At 59.9% G+C, this 25,743-nt stretch overlaps 2 protein-coding genes across 14 annotated transcripts in view; both read left to right on the forward strand.

Moving 5' to 3' along the window:
• Positions 1-21,321, forward strand: part of SPEG (striated muscle enriched protein kinase) — a 55,798-nt gene extending 34,477 nt beyond the window's left edge. For 10 of the 13 annotated variants that reach the window (XM_047721074.1, XM_047721079.1, XM_047721075.1 and 7 more), the window contains 28 exons: positions 36-155; positions 401-505; positions 1,112-1,318; positions 1,708-1,831; positions 1,948-2,123; positions 4,422-4,534; positions 5,005-5,173; positions 5,416-5,512; positions 5,640-5,840; positions 7,121-7,178; positions 7,673-7,750; positions 7,858-8,036; positions 8,566-8,592; positions 9,277-9,429; positions 9,591-9,633; positions 10,670-10,738; positions 11,002-12,991; positions 13,284-13,415; positions 16,011-16,127; positions 16,261-16,428; positions 16,546-16,668; positions 16,821-16,988; positions 17,095-17,722; positions 18,169-18,408; positions 18,498-18,721; positions 19,521-19,596; positions 19,781-19,930; positions 20,265-21,321. In XM_047721074.1, coding sequence (XP_047577030.1) covers positions 36-155; positions 401-505; positions 1,112-1,318; positions 1,708-1,831; positions 1,948-2,123; positions 4,422-4,534; positions 5,005-5,173; positions 5,416-5,512; positions 5,640-5,840; positions 7,121-7,178; positions 7,673-7,750; positions 7,858-8,036; positions 8,566-8,592; positions 9,277-9,429; positions 9,591-9,633; positions 10,670-10,738; positions 11,002-12,991; positions 13,284-13,415; positions 16,011-16,127; positions 16,261-16,428; positions 16,546-16,668; positions 16,821-16,988; positions 17,095-17,722; positions 18,169-18,408; positions 18,498-18,721; positions 19,521-19,596; positions 19,781-19,930; positions 20,265-20,457 — 6,128 coding nt within the window. In that variant the 3' untranslated portion in view covers positions 20,458-21,321. Of the gene's footprint in view, positions 1-35; positions 156-400; positions 506-1,111; positions 1,319-1,707; positions 1,832-1,947; positions 2,124-4,421; positions 4,535-5,004; positions 5,174-5,415; positions 5,513-5,639; positions 5,841-7,120; positions 7,179-7,672; positions 7,751-7,857; positions 8,067-8,565; positions 8,593-9,276; positions 9,430-9,590; positions 9,634-10,106; positions 10,117-10,669; positions 10,739-11,001; positions 12,992-13,283; positions 13,416-16,010; positions 16,128-16,260; positions 16,429-16,545; positions 16,669-16,820; positions 16,989-17,094; positions 17,723-18,168; positions 18,409-18,497; positions 18,722-19,520; positions 19,597-19,780; positions 19,931-20,264 lie in introns of those variants that run through there. The other 3 variants (XR_007125789.1, XM_047721085.1, XR_007125790.1) reach the window with 3 other exon arrangements.
• A 2,158-nt stretch (positions 21,322-23,479) lies between these two features.
• Positions 23,480-25,656, forward strand: SPEGNB (SPEG neighbor). The gene is made up of 5 exons (XM_047721567.1): positions 23,480-23,613; positions 23,744-23,871; positions 24,189-24,496; positions 25,111-25,252; positions 25,421-25,656. The coding sequence occupies exons 2-5, from the start codon at positions 23,744-23,746 to the stop codon at positions 25,557-25,559; spliced, it is 717 nt and encodes a 238-aa protein (XP_047577523.1). The 5' UTR covers positions 23,480-23,613; the 3' UTR covers positions 25,560-25,656.
• Positions 25,657-25,743: the final 87 nt, after the last annotated feature.

Consider the following 25,743-nt stretch of genomic DNA (forward strand, 5'->3'; position numbering starts at 1 on the left):
TCAGGCCCGGTATCATTGTGTCCCCCACCCCCCAGACAGGGATGTCCATCGCCTGGTGTTCCCTGCTGTGGGACCTCAGCATGCCGGTGTCTACAAGAGTGTCATCGCCAACAAGCTGGGCAAAGCTGCGTGCTATGCTCACCTCTATGTCACAGGTGAGGCTCACGTCTTCCTGGTCTGCTGCATCTGCAGCCTAGCCACTGGCCCTCCCCAGGGGCCCAGGTGAGAGCGGGGCCTCCACCCCGGCTCCCTTACCCTTGGGCCCCGGGGAGCTGTCTGGCCTTGCCCCCGGCACTGTGGCTGTGCCTCCAGTCCCTGGCCCACCATCCCGAGACCTGGTGAACCTGCAGACCCATGGGGCCCTGAGGAACATGGCAGACCCCTGACCTGTGGCTTTCAGATGTGGTTCCAGGTCCCCCAGATGGCGCCCCACAGGTGGCGGCTGTGACTGGCAGGATGATCACGCTCACGTGGAACCCTCCCAGGGGTCTGGACATGGCCATCGGTGCGTCAGGCCCCATGGGGCTCCTGGGTGGGGATGGGATGCAGGCAGGCTCAGGCAGGGGCACCGAAGGAGCCAGGCTGGGGGTCAAGGCCCAAAGAAGTGTACTGGTAGAGGGTAAGCATGGAACACTGGGAACGTGGCCAGGAGCTGCTTGGCCAGTCTCCTCTTCAAGGTGGATAAAGCCATGGCTGTGTGTCAGGAGAGGCCACGAAGGGGCAGCCCATTCCCTTTCTCGGAGGGACTGGGTGCTTGGCTCATGATCCTGGGAATGCCCTCCCCTTCCCTGGGCATGACTTCTTCCTGCTCTGTGCCTCAGTTTCCCCACCTCAGGCAATAGCAAGGAATTGGGATATGAGCTAAGTTCCCTCCTTCCGTGTCTGTAGCTGGACCCATGCCTGGCATGTTGTTGGCTCTGAGCATGGCTGGCTAGGTCAGTGGTTGGAAAGAGCAGATCGGGGGTGGGGGGGGCAGGCAGAAGCAACAGGAGAAATTGAGGCAGGTCCTCAGAGCAGGCTAATGAGGAGTTTCTAGGTCCTGAGCCAGTTGAATGGGGGGCTGGGGGGGTGTCCCAGCAATGCCCACCTCCAGCAGCTGCTTTCCCCCCAGACCCAGACGCCCTGACCTACACTGTGCAGCACCAGGTTCTAGGCTCAGACCAGTGGACAGTGTTGGCCACGGGCTTGCGGGAGCCTGGGTGGGCAGCCATGGGGCTGCGTAAGGGGGTCCAGCACGTCTTCCGGGTCCTCAGCACCACCATCAAGAGCAGCAGCAAGCCCTCACCCCCCTCCGAGCCAGCACAGCTCCTGGAACATGGTGAGTCTGGGTGCCCCTCCAGAGGTGGGGTGGAGGCTACAGGGCCAGAGAACCAGCTCTTGGTGGTGGAGACTCAAGGGCTGGTCTGGACCTGCTGTGTCTGGGAGTGACCTCAGCCAGTCCGAGCGTTTCTTTCTCCTGATGGTAGCACACGTGGTGGGTGAGGCTGAGGCTCTGGGATCAGACAAGCGGACAGGGGATGGCGGGGTGCAGTCCCAGCTCTGCCACTTCCTGGCTGCGTATCCTAGACAACTTGCTGAACCCTCTTTGAACGTCACTTCCCCGTCTGTAAACCTGGAGCTCCGGTGGTGGTTAAGAGGGTAAAAACGTAGAGTGTGCTAAGTCCCTGGTGTCAAGTCCAACTTCAGCCTGCGCTCTCATCCGGCCAGGCCCACCCCTGGAGGAGGCACCTGCCGTGTTGGACAAGCCAGATATCGTGTATGTGGTGGAGGGACAGCCTGCCAGCATCACGGTCACCTTCAACCATGTGGAGGCCCAGGTCGTCTGGAGGAGGTGGGGCCCCACCTGGCGTGCCTCACTTCCCACATGGGGCCGTCCAGCTCCGGCCATCCTGGCCTGACTCCCCTGTGGCTGGATCCTGGGTGACCTCCCTGTCATGTGTCCCTTAGCTGCCGAGGGGCCCTCCTAGAGGCGCGGGCAGGGGTGTATGAGCTGAGCCAGCCAGATGACGACCAGTACTGTCTTCGGATCTGCCGGGTGAGCCGCAGAGACATGGGGCCCCTCACCTGCACGGCCCGTAACCGCCACGGCACACAGGCCTGCTCGGTCACCCTGGAGCTGGCAGGTGAGTAACAGCGGGCCTTCTTCCTTCTCCTCCTTCTGAGGCCCACAACCCGCTCCTCATGCCTACCTGTCAAGCCTGTCCATCAAACGGCTGTTATACCAGGGCTAGTGGAAGTAACAGAGATAGTACTCATCAGATATTTACTGAGGACACCTGATACGTGCCAGACTTAGCATGAAGGACCTTCCACGCATCACCTCAAGGAATGTTTACATTAACCCAGCGAGATGTGGTTGGTTATCCTCATTTTACAGAACACGAAACTGAGCCTCAGAGAGTACGCTAAGTCACAGGCCCAGGGTCCCCCAGCCTCCTAAGTACAGGAACTGGGATTCAAGTCCGGGTGCATGCTGGACTCCAGAGCCAGGCGGTGCTCTTAACATCCTGTGTTAAACACAACAGGATATAGGACCTCAAATATAACAGGCATGGGGAGACCAAGTCAATTTCAAAAAGGAAAGGCCCCAAGCGGGCACAGCTGATCAGCAGTCCCCCAGATCTGGGGCCCCTGCACACCCTTTTGCACAAGCCCTTTTGACAGAGCCTCCCAACCTTTGCGGTGAGGACCCTTTGTATAATTTTTCCTTTAAAGATGTCATCTCTCAACCGGAGGCATGCATTAAGTAGTAATTGTCTTGTTTTCCAGTTTGTTAATTAACTAGACATATGTAACTGCCACTCAGAACTTCAGATCAGCATGAGCTAAACAGTGTTACCTGCTGAGTAGATACAATTCCGACCAAACGCAAAGAAAGTGACATTTTAGGGAGCACAGGCAATCCTATGGTGGAGAAGTGCACATTTGCTGGTGCTTTTAAAAAACTGTTCATTTGAAACCTTCCAGTACTTTCACTCTCACAGAGTGGCCCCCGCAACCTCTGAACTAGAAACCAGATTCCTAGAGGGGTGGGAAGGGATCTTTAAAGTAGAAGAGAAGTGGCAGCAGGGTGTGTGAGGGAGAGATGGGGGAGCCCTGCTTGCCCTGATGGAGATGGAGGGGGGCGGCACCAATTGTCTGGGTCCCTGTCTCCTCCCTGTCCCTGTCCTCCCTCCTCCAACACACACCTCCTGGCACCTCATACTCAACCTGCCACTTTGCTCCTGGAGCATACCATCAGCAGGACTCCTTTCTCTTCCCAGATATAGGAAAAGCCCTTGGGTTTGGGAGGCCCTGGCCACCAAGAGCCCTGTAGCCCAGACTGGCTGGGTCAGTGACCGAGATAGAGAGTGAGAAAGAGAGACAGACAGACAGCGTCCCAGCCAGCGAGAACTAGAACAGGCCTGGGATTGGATCTTACAAACTCCAGACCCTGTGCCTACCCCCCACCCCAGCCTCCAGGCAGGGCCCATGGAATGGCTTCTTCCCACCATATCTGTTCCCACGGTAGTGTCTCTTATCTGTGTAAAATTAGGTTACGTGCCAGGGATGGGTGGCCATCCCTGCCCAGCGCCTGGCTCATCCCTCTGGGCTACTCTGCCACACCTCTTAAAGCTGAGATCCTCAAACACGCTCAGGAGGCAGGGCGCTGGGAAGTCACTGCTTCCTCCACAAAGCACGTTGGAATATGTATTTAATTCCATCCTGAGAATTAGAAGCCGCTTTGCCAGGAAATAACACGACCGCATGATATGCTTAGAGAATGAAATCACAGTCACGTGCAGGAGAGCTAAACTGAGAATCGGTACCTGTTTGTTGGTCTTGCCATGTCCTGGATGGCAAAAGCCCGCTTAAACATTTAAATAAGATTCAGAGAGAAAACCTCAAGGTAGAGGCAGTGCCACTTGTGATTTGAATTCAGGCACACAGCCTGGGCAGCCTGCGCAGGCCCACGCAGGTAAAGCCAGAGACAGGGCCATGCAGAAGGGCGATCACCCACAGGGGGCAGCATCGAGCCGCTCCGCGCCAGCCCATTAATGCAGCGAGGGAAGAGGCTCAGGATTGCCCAATCCTGATTTTTCCAGAGAGGCAGGAAATCCAGATTTCTTTTGTGTGTGAAAATCTAGTTTCAAAGCTGGCAGATGAACACGGAGGGTCCAACAAAGCAAGGCTGCACCCCATGGCTTAGGTCTTTTGAGATTTGGAGAACATCACGTGTGGATGTACAGGGGCGGCGGGGGTGGGGGGGTGGGGGGGGCGGGGCTCTTGGGGCTCAGTGGGGGTGGGGGACTGGCTGGTGTTCTGCCTGGGCCCGTTGCTGAGGGAGGACTTGGAGAGGGACTTGAGAAGACAGGACCTCGTGATCCCAGTGTTGTTGCCACCTCTCCCCGCCACCCCCTACCCTGCGCTGTGTGTTTCAGAGGCCCCTCGGTTTGAGTCCATCATGGAGGACGTGGAGGTGGGCGCTGGGGAGACCGCTCGCTTCGCTGTGGTGGTGGAGGGGAAGCCATTGCCAGACATCATGTGGTACAAGGTCAGAGGGTGACAAAGGCCTCGGTGGGAGGGTCCTAGCATGGGGCCGGCTGGGAGTCTGCGGTTCAGAGAGGACAGATTTCTGCACAGGAGGAGTCTTGGCCACCTTAGGAGGAGGGGAACCTGGACAGAGAAGAACAGAGGTGTTGTCAGAGGTGTGGCTAGGAGAAGAGAGTGGTACCCAGGGTTCCATGTGATGCTGGTACATGTTTCAGGAACCAGGGGACTAACTGGGAGGTACAGGGCTATCAGTGGGAGATAAAAGTGGAGCTGATTCGGGGTGCTGAAGGGAGCAAGGCTCCCAGGGCTGTGAGCAAAGCCCTTAGGACAGAGATAGTATTGGGGCCCTGGGGCCGAAGAGTTCCTGGGCTCGCGGTGGGGATGAGACTGGCTGTCAGGCATGGACATGGAGGTGGGTCCGGGGGGGCAGTAAAGCCAGGCCTGGGCTGGAGGTGACGGCCGCCTCTGCAGGACGAGGGGCTGCTGACCGAGAGTAGCCACGTGAGCTTTGTGTACGAAGAGAACGAGTGCTCCCTGGTGGTGCTCAGCGCTGGGACCCAGGATGGAGGGGTGTACACCTGCACCGCCCGGAACCCCGCCGGGGAGGTTTCCTGCAAAGCCGAGCTGGCTGTGCGTTCAGGTGTGCACGCAAGGGGAGGAGGGCAAAGCACTTACTCTCAGGGAGGCGATGTGAGCCCTGGGCCAGGAGCCACTCACCAGGCCCTTTGCCCCTCTACCACCCCTATCTTCCAGCCCCGGCGCCCCATCCCAGGCTGACATTCTCGCTCTTGTTTTGTCTCCTCCATCCGCCCTGCCTGGCCCTGTCTCTGCCCTCATCCCTCTGTTGCCCACCCCACCTAACACCAAGCATCTCTTCCCCAGTTCAGACAGCCATGGAGGTAGAGGGGGCCGGGGAAGCGGAGGAACAGCGAGGAAGGAGACTCAGCGACTTCTACGACATCCATCAAGAGATTGGCAGGTGTGGGCCTGGGAGGGGGCGCAGTGCCTGGGAACCAAAGGGGGCCTGGGTCTGAGGCTCTCAGGCCATGGAGTGCTGTGGTGGGGGGTGTGCCTCGAGCCCCTCACCTCCCTGTGTCATCACCCAGGGGTGCCTTCTCCTACCTGCGGCGCGTGGTGGAGCGAAGCTCTGGCCTGGAGTTTGCGGCCAAGTTCATCCCCAGCCAGGCCAAGCAAAAGGCATCAGCGTGGCGGGAGGCCCGGCTGCTGGCCCGGCTCCAGCATGACTGCGTCCTCTACTTCCATGAGGCCTTTGAGAGGCGTCGGGGACTGGTCATCGTCACCGAGCTGTATCCTGAGATAGGCCGGGAGGGGAGGGGACCTGTGGCCAATCAGCAACACATTTTACACTTTACAAAGAGGCCCCATTGACAGGCTGCACTGGCCCCCTTTTGGGAAATGTTCCCATAGACGGCTGGGAGTTCTGAAGGCATCTTGTGAGGACTTTACAGAGCAGATTCTGGAGACTTCTGCAAAAACCAGCTGTTTTTAGCCCCTGTCCCTCCACTGCCTTTTCTTAGCTTAAACTTACATAGCACTCAGTGTGTGCCTGGCAGCCGCTAAGAGTTCAATAGCTATTAACCTACTTAATCCTCCTGTGTGATCTCGTGGAATCTTTTTATGCCCATTTTTTTCCAGAATTTTTAATTTATTTTAGGGAGACGGGGCGAGGGGCGGAGGGAGAGGGAGAGACTCCCAAACAGACTCTGGGCTGAATGTGGAACCTGACACGGGGCTCAATCCCACAACCCTGAGATGGTGATCAGAGCCGAAACCAAGAGTTGGACGCTCAACCGACTGAGCCACCCAGGCGCCCCCATTTTATCCCCATTTTACAAATGATAAAACTGAGGTATAGAGAGGTTAAGTGACTCATCCAAGGTCATCCCGCCAACAAAAGGCATGTGCACGAAATGCAGGACAGTCTATCCGTACATTCAGAGTGACTCCGTTTCAGATGAGCCTTGGCACCAGCTGAACTGGGGAGGCTGTTTGCACGAAGAATGGATTTTAGACTCTCATGAGACCTTGGGTTCAAAAGAGCCACACTGTGCGTAGCATGCTGGGTGGTCCCCTTGTCCCTCCCATTAGCAGGGTGACCATATCCTTCATCCCCGCCTCCCAGTCGGCACTGTTAGAACCCAGATCTCAGCCACATGCCCCTCTTACCTGTCATGGGCTTCTGGGTCATTCTCAAATAGAGGCAGGAAGGTCCATCCACAGTCAACAAAATTCTGCTCTAACTTGATCTTTTTAAATATCTAACAGGGTCATTGAGAGATGTCATCCCCATTTTACGCCTGAGGGAATCTAGGCTCAGAGAGGTTGGGTGACTGGCCTGAGATCCTGCAGCAAATGAGAAGTCGAGCAGGGTGGTCCCATCTGGGCACCCTGATGACGGTGGGGGGTGGTGCTGGAGACACAGTGGCGGGCTGGTATTAGCTGTGCTTTAAGGGGAAGGAGAAATATGCAGAGCTGGGATCTGCCTTGAGCTCTAGGGGTGGAGGGCACTGTTCAGGGATGGCCCAGAAGTTGGCACTGTCACTCTTCTCCTTGATTGGGGACGCAGATGCACAGAGGAGCTGTTGGAGCGAATGGCCAGGAAACCCACCGTGTGTGAGTCTGAGGTGAGGGCAGTGGGTGGTAGGGGTTGGGTTGGGCACTGGTGTTTACCCACCTGAGCTCTGAGAACTGAGGGGCGTGTCCTGGTCCTGCCATCTGTGCCATGAATAGGCCAGGGGTGGTGGTGACACCTACCTCTGTTGGTTCCCAGTCTCCTCAAATAAGCATTCCCCAGACATTTCTCTCCGAAAGAGCCCCACCTAGACTCTATTCAGTCTCACTGCTGTCCTGCCCTGTAGGGCAGTATAAATTGTATACTGCACAGTTCTATTTATTATAATATAGATGGTTCCCTCCTATAATTGTGCTGTGCACAACCTGTGCAGCTGTACTTGGAGGCCCTAGATCTCAGAAATCCCAAATCTATGTTTCAACCGACTTATCAGCTATCTGAAGACCACTTCTTAGGCGTAGCCTGACTTCTTGCCACAGCTCTGGCAGTGATCAAACATAATGTCCTACCCTTTCCCCACGGATTTTGGACCTCCCGTCTCCACAGATCCGGGCGTACATGCAGCAAGTGCTGGAGGGAATATGCTACCTGCACCAGAACCATGTGCTGCACTTGGATGTCAAGGTGAGGTGCAGGTGGGAAGTGGGGAGCAGGCAGCCCCTGTGCGAGGCAGGCGGTGGGGCGTCCTCCCCGCTTCACTCAGCTCCCATGATTTCCCTGCTGTTCTGCAGCCAGAGAACCTGATGGTATGGGATGGTGCAGAGGGCGAAGAGCAGGTGAGGATCTGTGACTTTGGGAACGCCCAGGAGCTGACTCCAGGAGAGGCCCAGTACTGCCAGTACGGCACACCTGAGTTCGTGGCCCCCGAAATCGTCAATCAGACCCCTGTGTCTGGAGTCACCGACATCTGGTAATAATGCTGGCCCACAGAGCTGTGGGGGTGGCCAGGCCCCGCTTCCCTCAGTGTCATGCTGGTTGGGGACTTGCATGCTGGCAGAGAGGACCTTCACCAAGCCCAGCTTCCTTCTCTGAAGTAGGTTGGTGGCATAGCTCACGGGGACCGCTTGCCCATGTTACTACCTGCCCCACACCAGAATGGACCCAGTCACTCGAGGCCTTAGCCCTGTCCAGCCTCGGCTCCTAATCACCCCTAGGTGTGGAACCTTCTCTGTAGCCACCTGGCCTCCCCACAGTGAGGCACACACGGCCCCTTGGTTCCCAGATTCCTCTGGGCTTCCTGGGCTGGCCTTGCCATGATCCTGACTCTTCCAGGGAAGTCAGGACCTCTTGGTTGAGAGTCCTCCCTGGAGGAGGCATCCTTGTACCCATCTGACCTAGTGAGGCCCCTCCTCACTAGATTGGTGGTAGCGGAAGACGACGGCCTTCTCGTGGGACGTCAGCTGTCCACTCACCCATCTATTACTCTCCTTTCCTCACAGGCCTGTGGGCGTTGTCGCCTTCCTCTGGTAAGGACCCCTCTGCACTTAGGATCCCGGTTTTCAGTGAGCGCCTAGCAGGCTGACCCCTAACATTTCCAGAGCCTGGGATAGGAGAGCAATTTGGGCCTGCAGCCCACCCCTTCTCCTCCACACCCCTGCCCCTTGCTGCCCTGCAGGGGGCCTCATGCATGAATGAGGGGGATGCCCTAGCCTATAAGCCTAAGCTTGCTCTGTCACTGTGCTCATCCATACAGGGTGGGCACACTGGCAGCCTCCTTCGGAGGCTGGACAGAGAGAGGCCAGTACTGGCTTCATGCCATCTAGGCAGCGGACTGTGAGGCCCTGAGTGTTCAGAACAGGCCCTGGAAGGGGGAGGCTCAGGTTCAGGGTCGCTTATCCCCTCGGCACAGACTCCTCACCTCAGGGACAGGCTATGACTGGAGGGACACAACAGGTCCTCCAAAGCATGGGCCCAGAACAGGGAGCTGGGCGCCCAGTTCTCAAGGCAGGACTCACCTACCGGGGGCTCGGGGTGGGGCAGGACAGGCAAGAGTCTGAAAGACCACCTTCTGCTCGGATCCCCCAGCCTCTACCTTCTCCATAGCCCCCGGGGGCCTGACCCTGTCCCTAGACACTTGCATCCCTCAGGAGTCCCTGCCTCAGCTCCAGGGCCCTGCCCCCCTCTCACACAAGTCCCCTCTTCCTCTGCAGTCTGACGGGAATCTCCCCCTTTGTTGGGGAAAATGATCGGACAACATTGATGAACATTCGGAACTACAACGTGGCCTTCGAGGAGACCACATTTCTGAGCCTGAGCAGGGAGGCCCGGGGCTTCCTCATCAAAGTGCTGGTGCAGGACCGGCTGTGAGTGCAGGGCCCTGAGGAGCCCCCTGCCTGCAGAGTCCCCTCGTGCCAGCCCCCACTCCTGCCCCAGCCTCTGACCTTAAGTGTTCAGTCTCCCAACTCCTTACAGGCCCTGTGTTCCCATTTATTGGCTGGCTCACTTAACCTGCATTCCTTTACAGGAGGCCTACCGCTGAGGAGACCCTAGAACATCCTTGGTTCAAAGTGAGTCTAGTCTTGCAAGGCAGTGGTACAAGAGGTGGGAGGAGGGAGAACATTGTTAACAGCTCCATTTATTGAGCACCTACTGTGTGCAGTAGTCATTATAAGCAGTTTATATACACATGGTCTGTTAGCCTCTCAACAACTCCGTGAAGGAAGACATTATTACTTCTTTTTTGCTGCTAAGGAAACTGAGGCTCAAGCTGGGGTATCATGACCTCCAAGGCACAGGTCTGGGCACCCTTCATCTTGGGGCTTCATCAGCAGGCTCTTCCCTGCCTCTTGAGACCAGCCCTGGTCCTCCTTTCTCCTGCGCGTCCACCTCTGTCCCGCCCCGCAGTTGGTGGGTGGCCTGGCTGGCTCGGCCTGGTGATTTTGAGCTCCGTGCAGCCAGAATGCTCACTCATTCATCTTCAAACCCCAGCGGTGCAGGGGACAATGCCAGGCAGAGGGGTGGGGTTCAGCAAATGACCCAGAAAGAGTGTCTGAATAAATCATCCATTGAGTGTTCTGCTGGGTCAACTGAAGGTTGAGGTCATTCTGGTATCTGTTCTTTGGAGTAGGAGCCTGGGCTCTCAGATCATAAATGAGCTCTGAAAAGGACAGCCTGGGTGGGTGGCTGAGGGAAGCATCTGTGTTGGTCTGGCCCACCAACGCTCCAGATGTCTGGGACGCTGGATCTCCACAGGGACAGATGGTGACCTGGGGAGCAGAGCCCAGACCAGGGGCCAGAGCCCCAGCTCCTGAGGGCAGCCAGTGGAACAGGACAGGGCCATGAGCCCTGATGTAAGCCCCAAAGCCCAGCCCGAGAACCACTGAGGTTCTGCCACTCCAGTTAGGCTCAGGGATTTTGTCCCTATATAGGCCCCTTGACTGTGGGAATTGTGACAGATCTGAGGGGGAGAGGACCCCCAGGAGCCCAGACTCAAGGCTGCTCAGTCCACTGTCCCCTCCTGTGGACTTTGTCTCTCCACTGCCAAACTCTGAGGGTCTAGTTGATGGGGGACTTTGCCTCAGGCCCTCTTTCCTGGGTTTGCAGACACAGGCCAAGGGCGCAGAGGTGAGCACGGATCACCTGAAGCTGTTCCTTTCCCGCCGGAGGTGGCAGGTGAGTGTCCCTGGGTCCTGCCTCTGGGCCTCCCTCCTTCTCCCTCTGCACTTGTTCCCTCTAACTCTGCCGTTTTCCTATCATGTGCCCTCACTTTCTGCTCAGCTGTCTTCATCCAGTTTTTATTGTCTCAGTCCCCAGCTTCACTCCTGTTCCCTGACCCTCTGCCTCTCTCCCTGGCCCCTGGGGCTGAGGTGGGCTCATGTGGGCCAGGCTAGCGCCAGGGACCCCTCTCGGGTCTGACCCCAGGACCCTGTCTCCAGCGCTCCCAGATCAGCTACAAGTGCCACCTGGTGCTGTGCCCCATCCCGGAGCTGCTGCGGGCACCCCCAGAGCGGGTGTGGGTAGCTGTACCCAGAAGACCACCCCCCAGCGGGGGGCTCTCCTCCTCCTCTGACTCTGAAGAGGAAGAGCTGGAGGAGCTGCCCTCGGTGCCCCGACCACTGCAGCCTGAGTTCTCGGGCTCCCGGGTGTCCCTCACCGACATTCCCACGGAAGATGAGGCCCTGGGGACCCCAGAGGCTGGGGCTGCCACCCCTATGGACTGGCAGGAGCAGGGACGGGCCCCCTCTCAGGACCAGGAGGCCCCCAGCCCTGAGGCCCTCCCCTCCCCAGGCCAGGAGCCCCAAGCTGGGTCCAGCCCCCAGCGGAGGGAGCTCCGGCGGGGCAGCTCTGCTGAGAGCGCCCTGCCCCGGGCCGGGCCAAGGGAGCCGGGCCGGGGCCTGCACAAGGCAGCCTCTGTGGAGCTGCCGCAGCGCCGAAGCCCCAGCCCGGGGGCCACCCGCCTGACCCGGGGTGGCCTGGGGGAGGGTGAGTACGCCCAGAGGCTGCAGGCCCTGCGCCAGCGGCTGTTGCGGGGCAGCCCCGAGGATGGTAAAGTCAGCGGCCTCAGGGGCCCTCTGTTAGAGAGCTTGGGGGGCCGCACCCGGGATCCCCGCCTGGCCCGGGCTGCGTCTAGCGAGGCCGCACCGCGCCACCAGCCTCCGCCTGAGACATGGGGCCTGCAGAAGAGCAGCAGCTTCTCACAGGGGGAGGCAGAGCCCCGGGGCCGGCACCGCCGCGCTGGGGCGCCCCTCGAGATCCCCGTGGCCAGGCTTGGGGCCCGAAGGCTCCAGGAGTCTCCTTCCTTGTCTGCCCTCAGCGAGGCCCAGCCACCTAGCCCTGCGAGGCCCAGTGCCTCCAAACCCAGCGCCCCTAAATCCAGTGTCCCCAAGTCTTTGAAGCCTCCTGCCACCACACCCAGTGATGCCCCACAACCCTTGGCGCCCCAGCCTGCCCAAGAAAAGAGCCCAAAGCCCAAGCTAGAGCCAGCCCCAGCCCCCAAGCGTACACAGCCCCCAGTGGCTCCGCAAAGCCCAGCGCCCCCTCTCACACCCTATGCCCAGATCATGCAGTCGCTCCAGCTCTCAGGCCACACGCAAGGTCCCCTGCAGGGCCCTGGGGCGCCTCCTTTCGAGCCCAGACCCCACCCGGCTGTGTTTGCCCGGGTGGCCTCCCCAACTCCAGAAGCCTCTGAGAAGCCCGTGCCTACAGCTGGGGCTCACCCGGTGCTGGGGGAGAAAGCTCGGATCCCCACCGTGCCCCGCGGGCCAGGTAGCCGTCTCAGCAGCAGCATCGAGAACCTGGAGTCAGAGGCCGTGTTTGAGGCCAAGTTCAAGCGCAGCCGAGAGTCGCCCCTATCAAGGGGGCTGCGACTGCTCAGCCGCTCACGCTCCGAGGAGCGCGGCCCCTTCCGCGGGGCTCAGGAGGAGGACGGCATGTACCGGCCCAGCCCAGCGGGGACGCCCCTAGAGCTGGTCCGACGGCCCGAGCGCTCCCACTCCGTGCAGGACCTCAGGGCGGTGGGGGAGCCGGGCCTCGTCCGCCGCCTCTCGCTGTCGTTGTCCCAGCGTCTGCGGCGGACCCCGCCGGCGCAGCGCCACCCGGCCTGGGAGGCCCGCGGCGGGGACGGGGAGAGCTCGGAGGGCGGCAGCTCGGCGCGGGGCTCACCGGTGCTGACGGTGCGCAGGAGGCTGAGCTCCACGCTGGAGCGGCTGTCCAGCCGGCTACAGCGCAGCGGCAGCAGCGAGGACTCGGGGGGCGCGTCGGGCCGCAGCACCCCGCTCTTCGGCCGGCTGCGCAGGGCCACGTCGGAGGGCGAGAGTCTGCGGCGCCTCGGCGTCCCGCACAACCAGCTGGCGGCCCAGGCCGGCGCCAGCACGCCTTCCGCCGAGTCCCTGGGCTCCGAGGCCAGCGGCACGTCCGGCTCCTCAGGTGAGGAGAGGGGGCCAAGGGGCGTGGGGGGTGACTGCGACGACACACGGGTGGCTAGGCCGAGGGTATGGAGCGGGGATGCAGGCGCGGAGTGCGGAGGAGCGTGGGGCGCTGGGGCGGTGCTCTGGAAGAAAGAGCTGGACGTCCTGAGGATGGACTTGGCCCGAGGGGCGGAGGTGGTGCGTTGGGTGTGTGGCTACAAGTTCGTGGCTTCTCTGGGCCCAGGGCCGCTGGGAGGCGGGAGCTTTCAGGGACTGGCTGAGCCAGTGCTTCTGGGTCTGGGTCTTCACAGCTCCTGGGGAAGGCCGAAGCCGGCGGCGCTGGGGCCTCTCGAGGCTACGAAAGGAAAAGGGCTATTCACAGCCAAACCTCTCTGCCAGTGCTCAGGAAGATTTGGGTCACCAGTATGTGCGCAGTGAGTCGGGTAAGAGGCCTGCTGGGTGAGTAGCTGCCTCCCTGCCCCAGACGCAGTCACCGCTGGGTGGAGCCCCCCATGAAGAGCCCTGGCCATAGCAGAAGGGACCAGAGATCAGGAAAATAGCAATAATAACAGAATTAACTAATCCCACGAACTAGAGATGCTGAGTGTCCTAGTACGTGTTTCTCCTTACCACGGTCACTGTTTTCCTGGTGAAGAAGCAGCCTGAGCCTCGTCAGGAGCTCGGCCAAGTCACAGAGCTGCTATGGTATGCGGCAGCAGCCAGGGGCCTGGGCTGTGTGGTCCCCTGCAGCCAGACCCCAGAGGCGGCTTTGGGACGTCAGATTTACACCTTCCTTTGGCTAGCCTCCTCCCTCCCGAGAGACCCTCAGAGGCTGTAACAGGGCGTAGTTCTGAAAGGAGCACAGGCCAGGGTGCCCCTGCCCCCAAAGCCCCACCCCACACGCGTGTATGCTGGAATGGGCACCCAAAGACACTCTTTCTCTCCCAGCCCAGAGGCCCGCAATCTGTGTGGTGGCCCCAACTCTCCATTCCTCAATAGATCTGAACACCCTTGCTGTCCTTCCCCATCCTCCCTGCCCCTATAGGGGGTGGGGGGGCGGGGGCGGCAAGCAGCCTTCAGGGCTCTTTGCTGAGGGGAGGGGGACTTGGGGTAGGCGCTGCTCTGTTTCTCTGCACAAGTGTGCAGGGAGAAAGATATTCTCCACCTGGGGCCACCCCAGCCCCCTACTTGGGAGAGGATCATTACTCAGGGAGCACAGGCAAAGGCTTCATGGGGCCAGGCAGCCCAGAGCAGGGGGTCGACAGGAGTAGGCCCTCCAGGCCAGACTGTGCAGGATCTTTATCCATCCCCAGTTTCCTAATAGAACTCCCCAGCACCGCTCCCACCGTGCCTCTGCTGAGTTTGGGGCGACTAGGTCCAGCTCTGGCCAGGGGAGCTTGGGTGTCTTCCCCAAAGCAGGGGAGCTGTAGCACGCAAGGAGGGAGGAAGGAGGCCAGTCCGTGGGGGCAGCTGTGGAAAAGGCGAGAAAAGAAAGAGAGAAGCCAGCCCTGAGGCCTGGGGACAGCTGAGTCCTTCCCACTGGGGCTCCTCTCCCAGCTCCATTTTGCTTGTGCGGCTGATTTCCTGCCGAGGCAGTGTCCCCTTACCTTATCCTCTTCTCCTCCCTGCAGGAAGAAAGCTGTCCCTGTCCACTTTACCAACTAGGGCTGGCCTCTGGGGAAATAGGGCCGGGACTGGCAGGACTGAGCTGGGGTCACCTTTCACCTCTCCTCCCGGCCCGCCCCCTCTCCCCTTACCCAGTACCCTTGCTTGGTCAGGAGGCAGCCGTGGGTGAAACTATATTTACTTTGCGTCCTTGGACCCTTGGTGTGGGACCCTTCCTCAGGGAACACTGGGGTGGAGCACGAAACTGGGGGAGAGGTCATGCTGGCTCTCCTGATACTCACTCCTGCAGAGCATTCCTCCCCTGCCCAGCTTATCCCCACCTCCACTCCCAGTTCCTTAGACAGGCAGTAGCTGGGGCTCCCAAATGTGTGGACCCCTCAGCTCTCTCTGCCCCCCTTACCCCACGCCCCCAGTGGCTGGGACCAGATTGAGAGTTTTCTAAAGAGACTTCCCAGGAAGCAGGAAGGCAAATCCTCGAAACACCAAAGAGCCACCTGGCCTGCAGAAATGCAGGGAAGACCTTGGCCTGTCCACAGCCCAGCCGTGGTTGCATTCACCAGCAGGAGGCCCGCTTTGCTGGAAGAGCCTCTTTCTCTGGCGGGTCTGTCCTTAGCTCCTCTCCTGAGCACATCAGCAATAGAAGCTAACTCTTAGGAGCACAGAACATACATTAGACACACGCGAAGCCCCTCCCATACCTCTCAATCCTCACAGCAAGCCTAGAACTTCGTGTCATGGTTTCCCTCTGTTTACAGAAAAATACATGGTCCAAGGTCATTCAGGTGCTGTCTCTTGTCCCTGTAGAAGCTCTCACTACTTAGCTGACCTGAAGGAGTATGTATGTGGTCCAAGGCTATGTCCCCAGACCCCAGGTGGGACGAGGGGTTGGGGAGGCTGACACACTTCCAAGGTGTGCCCTGAATTTGCCTTGACTTTAGGTCTTTGGAGACGACACATTTTGATTGAATGTAACGTTCGATCCCAGGAGTCTCAGCTCAGGTCACTGGCTCCTGCCACTTGCCCTGTGGTGCCTCAGGGGGAGTGGGTATTATGAAATCTTAATCAGCCTAGTGCTTCCATATTTGTTTTTATTTTACTTAACCCATGCTTATAGAGCACTCACGTGGTGCCAGGCCCCGCTCTGGGCGGTTCACATACAGCGGAGCTCCCAAGCATCCTCCAAGGTCAATGAAAGGAAAAGATAATTCTACACCCTGGGAGAGTGATACTCACCCCAGAGAAAACTCTCGAAGGCACGGCATGGGGTTCTTCTTCCCACATCTGACTGGGAAGAGATCCCCTTTCCCTCTGCTCCCTGCTGGCAGCACCAGCACTCTCAGACACCTGCCTTCCTCCATGGCCAGCAAGCCGGGGTTCCCGCAGATCCATGGCTGTCTTTGTCCTCCCCCCAGATTTCCCCCCAGTCTTCCACATCAAACTCAAGGACCAGGTGCTGCTGGAGGGCGAGGCAGCCACCCTGCTCTGCCTGCCGGCGGCCTGCCCTGCCCCCCATATCTCCTGGATGAAAGGTGAGAGGGGGCAGCGAGTGGGCCCAAGGCCAGGGGATGCTCCAGGGAGGTGGCATCTGTGAGGGGAGAGGGAGCCTGGAGGACCACGGGTGCTTTCTCACTCAGCAGCCCCCTGTGCCCCTCCCGGCCCTAGACAAGCGGTCCCTGCAGTCCGAGCCATCGGTGATCATCGTGTCCTGCAAAGACGGGCGGCAGCTGCTGAGCATCCCCCGGGCGGGCAGGCGACACGCGGGGCTGTACGAGTGCTCGGCCACCAACATCCTGGGCAGCATCACCAGCTCCTGCACCGTGGCTGTGGCCCGTGAGCCTGGGCCGGGACCTCGGGGGCGGGGGGCGCAGGGATGACACATGGTGGGTAGGGCTTGAAGGGCTCTAAGCTGAGTATAGGGGCTCACTGGGGCTCCCCTCCACTTGCCAGGCATCCCAGGAAAGTTAGCTCCTCCTGAGGTGCCCCAGACCTACCAGGACACGGCGTTGGTGCTCTGGAAGCCGGGAGACAGCCAGGCACCTTGCACGTACACGCTGGAGCGGCGGGTGGATGGTGAGGGACAGGGCAGGCGGGGGAGTGGGGGAGGAGGGGGCAGAAGAGGCACAGGCCCAGGACATGATCACCCTCCCTGGGTTCCTCATGGATAGCCCTGGGAGCTTGGGCCTCCCCTTCTGTGGCCTCAGCCCCTCCTCCGCTGCCCACAGGGGAGTCTGTCTGGCACCCTGTGAGCTCAGGCATCCCCGACTGTTATTACAACGTGACCCACCTGCCAGTCGGTGTGACTGTGAGATTCCGTGTGGCCTGCGCCAACCGGGCAGGGCAAGGGCCTTTCAGCAACCCTTCTGAGAAGGTCATCGTCAGGGGCACACAAGGTCAGTGGGACAAGGTATGGGGGTGGCCAGAGAACAGAGGGGCCGCTAAGCGCCCCAGTTTCAGCCCAGGGGCATCAGGGTGATGCTTTTCTTTGTCTTCACTTAGATTCCTCAGTTCTGCCATCTGCTGCTCACCAAGATGCCCCTGTTACCTCAGGGCCGGCCAGGGCCCCGCCTCCTCACTCTCCTACCTCACTGGCCCCACCCCTGACCCCCAGCCCAGCTCCCACTCCCGCTCCCACTCCCCCAGCCCCTCAACCAGCTGCTCCCGGCCCCTCGCCTCCCCCAGGGCCCCCCAGCCAGGCCTTGTCCTCACTCAAGGCTGTGGGTCCACCACCCCAGACTCCCCCACGAAAGCACAGGGGCCTGCAGCCTGCCCAGACAGCAGAGCCCACCCCACCCAGTGCCCAGGCCACCCCTGGTGAGCCCCAGTCTTCCGTCCTTGACACTGGGATCCCAACCCCAGCCTCTACCCTTCAGGGGCTGAAGCCAGCATCTTCCTCTACTCCCCTGTATATGGTAACTTCCTTTGTGTCTGCGCCCCCAGCCCCCGAGCCCCCAGCCCCCGAACCTCCTCCTGAGCCCACCAAGGTGACTGTACGAAGCCTTAGCCCGGCCCAGGAGGTGGCCAGCTCCCCTGTGGGTGGTCCCCACAGCTCTCCTGGGCCGGAGGGTACCACTCTTCGGCAGGGGCCCCCTCAGAAACCCTACACCTTCCTGGAGGAGAAAGCCAGGCAAGTGGGTCCAGGAAGGGAAGAAGGACCAAGGGGGGAGTGAGTGGGATGCAGAGAGAAGACCAGACTGCCCTGGACTGGGCTGGGGAGGGGCTGGTTTCTGGGTGCCTGGCACTACTGGGTTCAAATTTCCTTGGCTGGCCCCATGCTGAGCTCTTTAACCATATGATGTCATTTACTCTTCACAACTCTGAGAGACAGAGAGATGGCATTATCATCACCCATTTCACAGACAGGAAAACTGAGGTTGGAAAGGTTATGGGATTTGCCCGAGGTACAGAGCCAGTGAGGGGCAGAGCTGAGCCACAGGCCCGGGTTCCTAGGATCTGGCTTCAGAGGACGCCCTCAAAACCACTGCATCCTTGCTCCCTGGGGCCCCCGCTCACCCCTGCTGCCCCCAGCTCCTTTCCTCTGAGTGTGTGATGTGTCCCCCCCACCCCCAACAGAGGCCGCTTTGGTGTGGTGCGAGCGTGCCGGGAGAATGCCACCGGGCGGACGTTCGTGGCTAAGATCGTGCCCTATGCAGCCGAGGGCAAGCGGCGCGTCCTGCAGGAGTACGAAGTGCTGCGGACACTGCAGCATGAGCGGCTCATGGCCTTGCACGAGGCCTACATCACCCCGCGCTACCTCGTGCTCATCGCCGAGAGCTGCGGGAACCGCGAGCTCCTCTGCGGGCTCAGCGATCGGTACCTGGGGGACCTGGGCACCCTGGTGGGGGCGTGGGGGAGCTGAGCTGGGATGTCACGGGCTTCGCTTGGCTACCCCCCCCCACCAGGTTCCGGTACTCGGAAGACGACGTGGCCACCTATGTGGTGCAGCTGCTACAAGGGCTGGACTACCTCCATGGCCGCCACGTGCTGCACCTGGACATCAAGCCCGACAACCTGCTACTGGCCCCCGACAACGCCCTCAAGATCGTGGACTTCGGCAGCGCCCAGCCCTACAACCCCCAGGCCCTGCGGCCCCTCGGCCACCGCACGGGCACGCTGGAGTTCATGGGTGAGGGCGCCGCACAGGCCTGGGTCGGGGTGGGGGTGCGGCTGGGGCTCCCACTGGAGGGGCAGCCGCCGGGGCTCACTCTGTTTCACTCCTTCACGTGTCCTTTAGTGAGTGCTTGCTGTATGCAAGCAGTGAACTCAGTCCTTTCCATGCCTTTTTTTTTTTTTTAATTTATCTTCATGGTAGCCCTGGATATTGGCATAACATTATCCCCATTTTGCAGACAAGAAAGAGTATAGTGAGGTTCCCTATTTGTCCAATATCGGGTATGAATGCTAGAGCCAGGGTTTGATCAAATGAGACAGAATCCATTGTTAATATATATACATGAGGGAAACCAGCTACCACTTAGCTAGTTTATCAGCTCTGCTCCTTGGAGTTACTCTACAAGCCCCACTTCACAGATGAGGAAGTGGGAGAGCCAGACGGGCTTAGTACTTGCCAGCATCCCATAGCTAGAAGGGACAGGCCTGGGATTAGAGCCAGCCAGGCTGATTTCCACGGCGCCTCACCCTGCTGTTGGCAGTGTTCTTTGTGAATGGGTGCCCTACCTCAGAGGTGATCGGGGGGAGCTGGTGCCAGTGTAGTTCTGGGGACCCCACCATTCCATACCTGGGCTGATTTCTCAGGTGACCCCCACCTTCTCTGGGAGCCACCCCCACTCCCTTCCTGCCTGCTGGATCTGTGGTCTTGTGACCTGGGCCTCATCCTGCTCCTCAGGCCCCCAGGGGCCTCCCTCATCTCTCCCACTCCTCTGCCATCAGGAAGCTGGTTCAGCTTGACCTCTGTTTCTTGTCAGCTCCTGAGATGGTGAGGGGAGAACCCATCGGCTCTGCCACAGACATCTGGGGAGCAGGGGTGCTCACCTACATCATGTGAGTGCGCCCGGGCTGCACCTGCCGCCTCTCCCTGCTCCCCCCTCCTCCCGCCTCCCCCCCCCACATAGGTGCATGGCCCCGCCCAGATCACCGAGCCCCTCTGAGCCCCCACAGTAATGTTCCCCGGGACAGTGAGCGGACCTTCAGTGCACACGTGTCAACTGAGCTATCTCCACCACAGGCTCAGTGGACGCTCCCCATTCTACGAGCCAGACCCCCAGGAAACAGAGGCTAGGATTGTGGGGGGCCGCTTTGATGCCTTCCAGCTATACCCCAACACCTCCCAAAGCGCCACACTCTTCTTGCGAAAGGTCCTCTCAGTACACCCCTGGTGAGTAGGCCCCGTACTTGCCAAGCCCCTGGCACTCCCTGCACCCCCAGACTGCCCTGGCCAGGCCTGAGCCAAAGAGCTCCCCGCAGTTCCTCCCGGGCCACCATGAACACCCCGCTCCACCACTGCTACCACTAAATGGTTGTTCTACGTGCCATTGATGCTTCTAAGCCCTGTGAGGTTGGGCAGAATCGCCTTCCCCATTCCAGAGATGGGGGAACAGCCCCAGGGTTGGCCAGGATCCCTCGCCCAGGGCTGCGGCTCCAGGACCGGGACCTGGGTCTGTGGGAGGCGAAATCCTCACGGGCTCACCATCCCTGGTGGGGCCTGGCAGGAGCCGGCCCTCCCTGCAGGACTGCTTGGCCCACCCATGGCTGCAGGACGCCTACCTGATGAAGCTGCGCCGCCAGACTCTCACCTTCACCACCAACCGGCTCAAGGAGTTCCTGGGCGAGCAGCGGCGCCGCCGGGCCGAGGCCGCCACCCGCCACAAGGTGCTGCTCCGCTCTTACCCAGGCAGCCCCTAGCGGCTCGGACCACAGCCCGGCCTCGGGCTTCCACTCGGGGTTCCGCTGAGGCCGCGGGACATTCCAGGGCCCATCCCGAGCCATGCGGGCCAGGGGCTTCTGACACCACCAGCAGCAACATCCAGCCGGGCTATTACCTCACGGACCCGCAGGGACAGAGGCCCCAGGCTTTGCCGATGCCACCCAGGCCAGAGCCAGAGGGGGAGACCCGTAGGCCAGGCTGGGTGGGGATGGGGGCACGGGAGCAGAGAAGCAGGAAGAGGGGCAGGAAGGGAATGGGGAAGAGATCAGGAAAAGAAGCCAAGGGACAGGGAGAGGAGACTTGAGGAAGGTTCTGGGGGAGAACTGACTGGGAAAGGTGTGAGTAGCTGGGGAGGAGGAAAAGGAAGGAGCCCAGGGTGTCGGGGCCATGGGCTGGAAGTGAGTGTTGGTGAAGCAACGACAGGACACAGAGACAGGGCTAGGGAGCAGGAGCCAGCATGTGAAGAAGGGCAGCAAGGTGGGGGAAGGAGAGGAGAGGACTCAGGTGGGGTGGGTGGGTGGGCTAGCTGCCAGCATCCCCAGAAGGAGAACCTGGAGGGCTGGGGGCTGGAGGTGGTGACTGCTGGAGCCAGCACTCTCCTGTCCTCCTCCAGCCCAGTGGAGGCAGCTCTGAGCACTCTGTGCTGGCCCCAAGATGTCCCCACCACCCCTCTGTGGCCTTCGCCCTTCTTCCTGTTCATATTTATTTATTTATTGACTTTTATGAAATTTCCCTTCCATCCAATTCCTATTGCCCGTGTTGTCCTGACCACCCCTCCCACCCCAGCCATCCAGCTGTCTGTCTGTCTGTCACAAGGAAAATAAAAACGGCAAGCTGCAGGACCTACGTGTGGTCTATGAGGAGGGATGGCTGGGGGAACGGGTTGCTGGGGTTACTGGGACAGGGGCATTTTGGCTTTCTTTGGACCAGGGAAAGCTGATCTATAACAGCTAACACCTTCAGACTGTGGTTCCTGATCCTGAGCCTCCGGGGCCCCACGTCTCCCTTATTCTTAGAGGGAGGAGGGACTTCTGACTCTCCTGAAGTTTCTGGAGTCCCGGCAGGACTCCACCACTACCATCTAACCAGACTCTGGTGGTCCCTCCCCCCTTTTGCATATTCTGTCATTGCAACTTGGAGGATGCTGGGCTCTGCAATGCACCAGCCCACACCCCAAGGCTGGCTCTGCCTCCTTCACTCTGCCCAGGAGACAGGCCAGCATGGAAGGGGTTTCATCATGATGATTGGCGACATTGTGATGATGGTGTGAAGGGCCACAGAAGAAACCAGGACAGCCTCTCATCCATGCTTTTGTGTTAGGGCACACGGGCCACCAGCTGCATGACACTCTCTCTGGTCGGCGAGTCTGCTGAGGTGGGGCCACAGACAAGCATCTTCCTAGAGCCACAGGACACATCAACCTGGACGTTCCTGTCCCTGTGGCATGCTAGGAGTCTGATGGGTGCTGAGTGTCCTTGCCTCCAGCTGCTCCCCTGCAGAACCACAGCATGCTCACAGGGTCCTACAACTGAGATGCCCTGAGTAGAGGTGGAGGGGAGGGTGGAGCCAGTTCTCCTTGTGTCCAGGGGGACGCTCTTTCCCACATCTCTCCAGCTTGGAAACTCTGTTCTTGGCAAAGTGGAAGGAATAAATTCTCCTCCCACCACGAGCCAAGAGGGCTAGCGCTGGTGTGTTGCTGATGTAGTTTGAGGGCCCCTTGACTGTGGCCCGAACAACCTTTTGCCCATCCTCGCCCAGCCCGGCCTCTTTGGCCTCTCAGGACCCCGGGGAAGAGGCAAGCCCCATCATCATAAAATAACAGGATGTTCAAGTCAGCTGGAAGGGACTAGAGAGGGGTCTTGCCCACCTATCATTTTAGCGATGAAGATACACAGTTTACCTGTGAGAATCTTTAATCCCCTACTCACCACAAGTGTTTTCATATAAAAATGAGGTGCCCGGACTCATATCTTGATAAATGGTAAAATTCCTCTCCCATCCCCATTCTGATCTTGAGCTCCCTTCCCATCTCCATTGAAAATGACATGTGAACTGCTTGTCCCAAGCCCGGAGGAGCAAAGGTAATTTATGGCAGCAGAGCTGTGTCAAAATTCCTCTGATCAAAAGGTGACAGCACTCCCCACCTGGGCGGGCAGTTACAATGCATGGAAGCAATGCTCTATCTGGTGTCCTGGGTTGGGTAGCCTGGGCTCCAGGCAAGTCCCAGAGGGGTGAACTGAACCCCTTCTCTTAGGCTGCCTGATGCCTCTGTGCATGCTTTTTGGGACTTGGGCAGACCTTGAACTCGGGAATCATTATTAATGCCAGTCTTCAGCAACAGTCAGACCCAGCCCAGTCAGACTGTATCATGTCACATGGAGGGAAGTGAGCGGGACTGCGGCAGTAGAGGAGAGATGCTGTTCTCAAAAATCTTTACCGTTCCCTCTAGGTTGATCTCTGTTTACCGCCAGGGGGCACAGTGCTGAAATGGCATCCTAGACTCCCAGGGCCTGGGGAGTAAGTGCTTCCGAATTGGTCCTAACAGCCACACTGCCCTCTCATAATTGGCTGGATGGACAGTGAAGTCCCTCCCCTGTCCGTGCTACTCTGGCTTCATTCCGGGACACCCCTACAAACACTTGCACCCTTTAACCAACAGTGTCCTGGGAATGGCATGTTGTCCAATTGTGTGGGGACTGACCAGAGCGCAAAGCTGCCCCAGCGGGGAGCTGAATCTCTTGCCAGCCTGGGCCCTTGTCTGATACCAGGAGTGGGAGGGTTACCCCCTGCCCTGGGAGGGGATGGGGCCGCATCCAGCTGCCCAGCTGTCCTGGTGCTGACATGAAGTGCACCCCAGAGCTGCTCGGGTTTCCCCCCGGGTCTGCCCCAGCGGCTGAGCCAGCATCCCAAACATCCTCAGGCTAAATAAGGAGCCTGCTTAGGTCAGGGGGTGGGGCTGGGGTCCCCGGGGGGCTTGGGGCAATCAGGCCAAACAAGGCAAGGAGCAGAGCGATGTATAAAACCAGGGCCCTGGGCTGAGCACCTGCCCCTGCCCCTACTGTGCCTTCCGGAAGGGCTCTGTCCCACCTGCTACCCAGCTAGTGGACTCAAGCCGCGAGGTCGACCCGCCCACGGTGAGTCCCTATTCTCAGACCAGCCCCAGACACTCCCATCCCCAGGATGTTCTGAACTGACTGGGGAGAAAGGCTGAAAGTCAAAGTCTCTATGTCAGTCTAGACCTCATGTTTGTTTTGCACTCCCCAGATGTCCAAGGCAACTTCCGCCAAAAAAACAGCGGCTGCGGCCCCACCTCCGGGATGTACCCTGGATATCAACGACCCCCAGGTCCAGAGCGCGGCAATTCGCATCCAGGCCTCTTACCGGGGCCATAGGTGAGGGGGAGCCCGGAGTCCTCAGGAGGAGGGGAGCCGGAGCTGCAGAAATCGCCCTGCAGCGTGGGCGTGGGTGGGAGCAGAGCAGTGTTATGGACCGCTGGGGTCACTGGACTTAGGGGAGAGAGATTGACGAGGTGTGGAAAGGTGGCCGACAAGATCATTTCATCAGTGTAACAGTTCAAGAACAGCCCCCCCCCCCACCCACCCGCACATTTAAAGTTCTAGCGGGCCGAGGGGGCGGGGGCAGGGGATTCGGTGCTGGTGGTCCAGATTCGCGTCTGGGAGCTCTGGGCCCTGACCCGGCTTTCGGATAGGTCCCGGAAGGAGCTTCGCGAGAAGGGGCCGCCACGAGTCCTGGAGCCGCTGAAGGACGTGGTGCTGATCGAGGGCAGCGCAGCCAAGCTGACTTGCCGCATTTCGGCTTTCCCGGACCCCTTCATCCGCTGGAGCAAAGACGGCAAGGAGCTGCGCGACGGGCCCAAGTACCGCTACGTCTTCGAGGACCCTGACGTGGTCGCCCTGGTGGTGCGCGACGGCGAGCTGGCAGACCTGGGCCAGTACAGCATCAACGTAACAAACCCCTTCGGCCAGTGCTCTGACTCGGCGCGCATCCTCGTGGAAGGTACGCGCGTTCCCCGTGCGGCGCCACCGCGAAGAGCAGCACCGCCTCCCGGCGCCGCAGCGGGGTCCCTCCAGCAAGCGCCCACCGCTGGGCCTGGCCGAGTCCCGATGGGGTTGAGGACACAGCCTGGGGCGCAGCGGAGCACGGGCTGGCTAGCCCTTCCTGCCTCAAGATCCCGCCCTCACGCGCCCCCGCCCCAGACCGAGAAGTCCGCTTTGGGCTCTAATCACTCCACTCCAGTGCCCCAAGGTCACAGCAAGCCATAGGCTGAGCCAGGGTTAGGGCCCAGGTCTTCTGGCTCCGCCCCAGGGCAGTGTTCACTGCTCGGAACTGTGTCCATCCATGGCACTGAGATGTGTAAACGCTCCCGGTCTTTCACTCAGCGTATTTCTTTTGATCCCCCATCCCACCGTGGGAAGGAGCAGGGCCAGCTGTTAGTCCGGTTTAACAGCGGAGGAAATGAAGCCCCAAAGAGGGTAGACTTGCTCAACGTCCCACTACGGGCTTAAATATATCTCATATTTAGGGCCGGGTATTATCTGGGGACGTGATGCCCCTGCTCCGCCTCACCCCTAAGGACCTTCCCCGGGTCGCATGCCTTTCCCTTCTTCTAGTTCCTGCGAAGATTCAAAAGGGACCGGATAACACTAAGGCACGCAAAGGCACCACCGTGACGCTGACCGCGGAGATCATGGGCGAGCCTGCGCCTGACGTCGGCTGGACCAAGGACGGGGAGGACATCGAGGAGGATGACAGGCGAGGGCGGGGACCTGCCGCTGGGGCGGAAGAGGGCCCAGAACCCCGGCGGGAGTGGGCCGGGGGCGGGGAACGCGAAGCGAGGACCAGAGCTGGCTAACCAGCCTGGCCCCGGGCGCCTGTAACCTGACCGCGGCCCGCCCTCCCCGCTCCCCCTCTCCCTGCCAGGGTGTTCTTCGAGATCGGCAGTACCACCACGACGCTGACCATTCGCCGGGCCACGCCCCAGGACAGCGGCAAGTACGAGGTGTACGTGGAGAACAGCCTGGGCATGGACCAGAGCTTTGCTCGCGTGGACGTGGCCTGAAAGGAACTCTCGGATCTTAACGCCCTGGCTCCAAGCCCTGGGGTGCGTGGGACCGACGACCCCCCCCCCCCACCATCTTGCTTAATAAAACTGCTCTCTCTGACCCTTCGCGTGTTCTGGTTTTTGGGGACGCCTTTCTTCTCCTCTGCACTCGCACCCACGCTTACTCCAGACCCACACACTA

The sequence above is a fragment of the Lutra lutra genome, chromosome 3 (genome assembly GCF_902655055.1).
Source record: "Lutra lutra chromosome 3, mLutLut1.2, whole genome shotgun sequence".
Classification (NCBI taxonomy): domain Eukaryota; kingdom Metazoa; phylum Chordata; class Mammalia; order Carnivora; family Mustelidae; genus Lutra; species Lutra lutra.

Bases quoted from the DNA above. Each gene is read 5' to 3' on its own strand.
- SPEGNB (XM_047721567.1), top strand. From the start codon at position 23,744: ATGTCCAAGGCAACTTCCGCCAAAAAAACAGCGGCTGCGGCCCCACCT. The intron at 24,497-25,110 runs GTACGCGCGTTC...CCCTTCTTCTAG, and splicing joins GGCGCGCATCCTCGTGGAAG to TTCCTGCGAAGATTCAAAAG. The intron at 25,253-25,420 runs GCGAGGGCGGGG...TCTCCCTGCCAG, and splicing joins GACATCGAGGAGGATGACAG to GGTGTTCTTCGAGATCGGCA.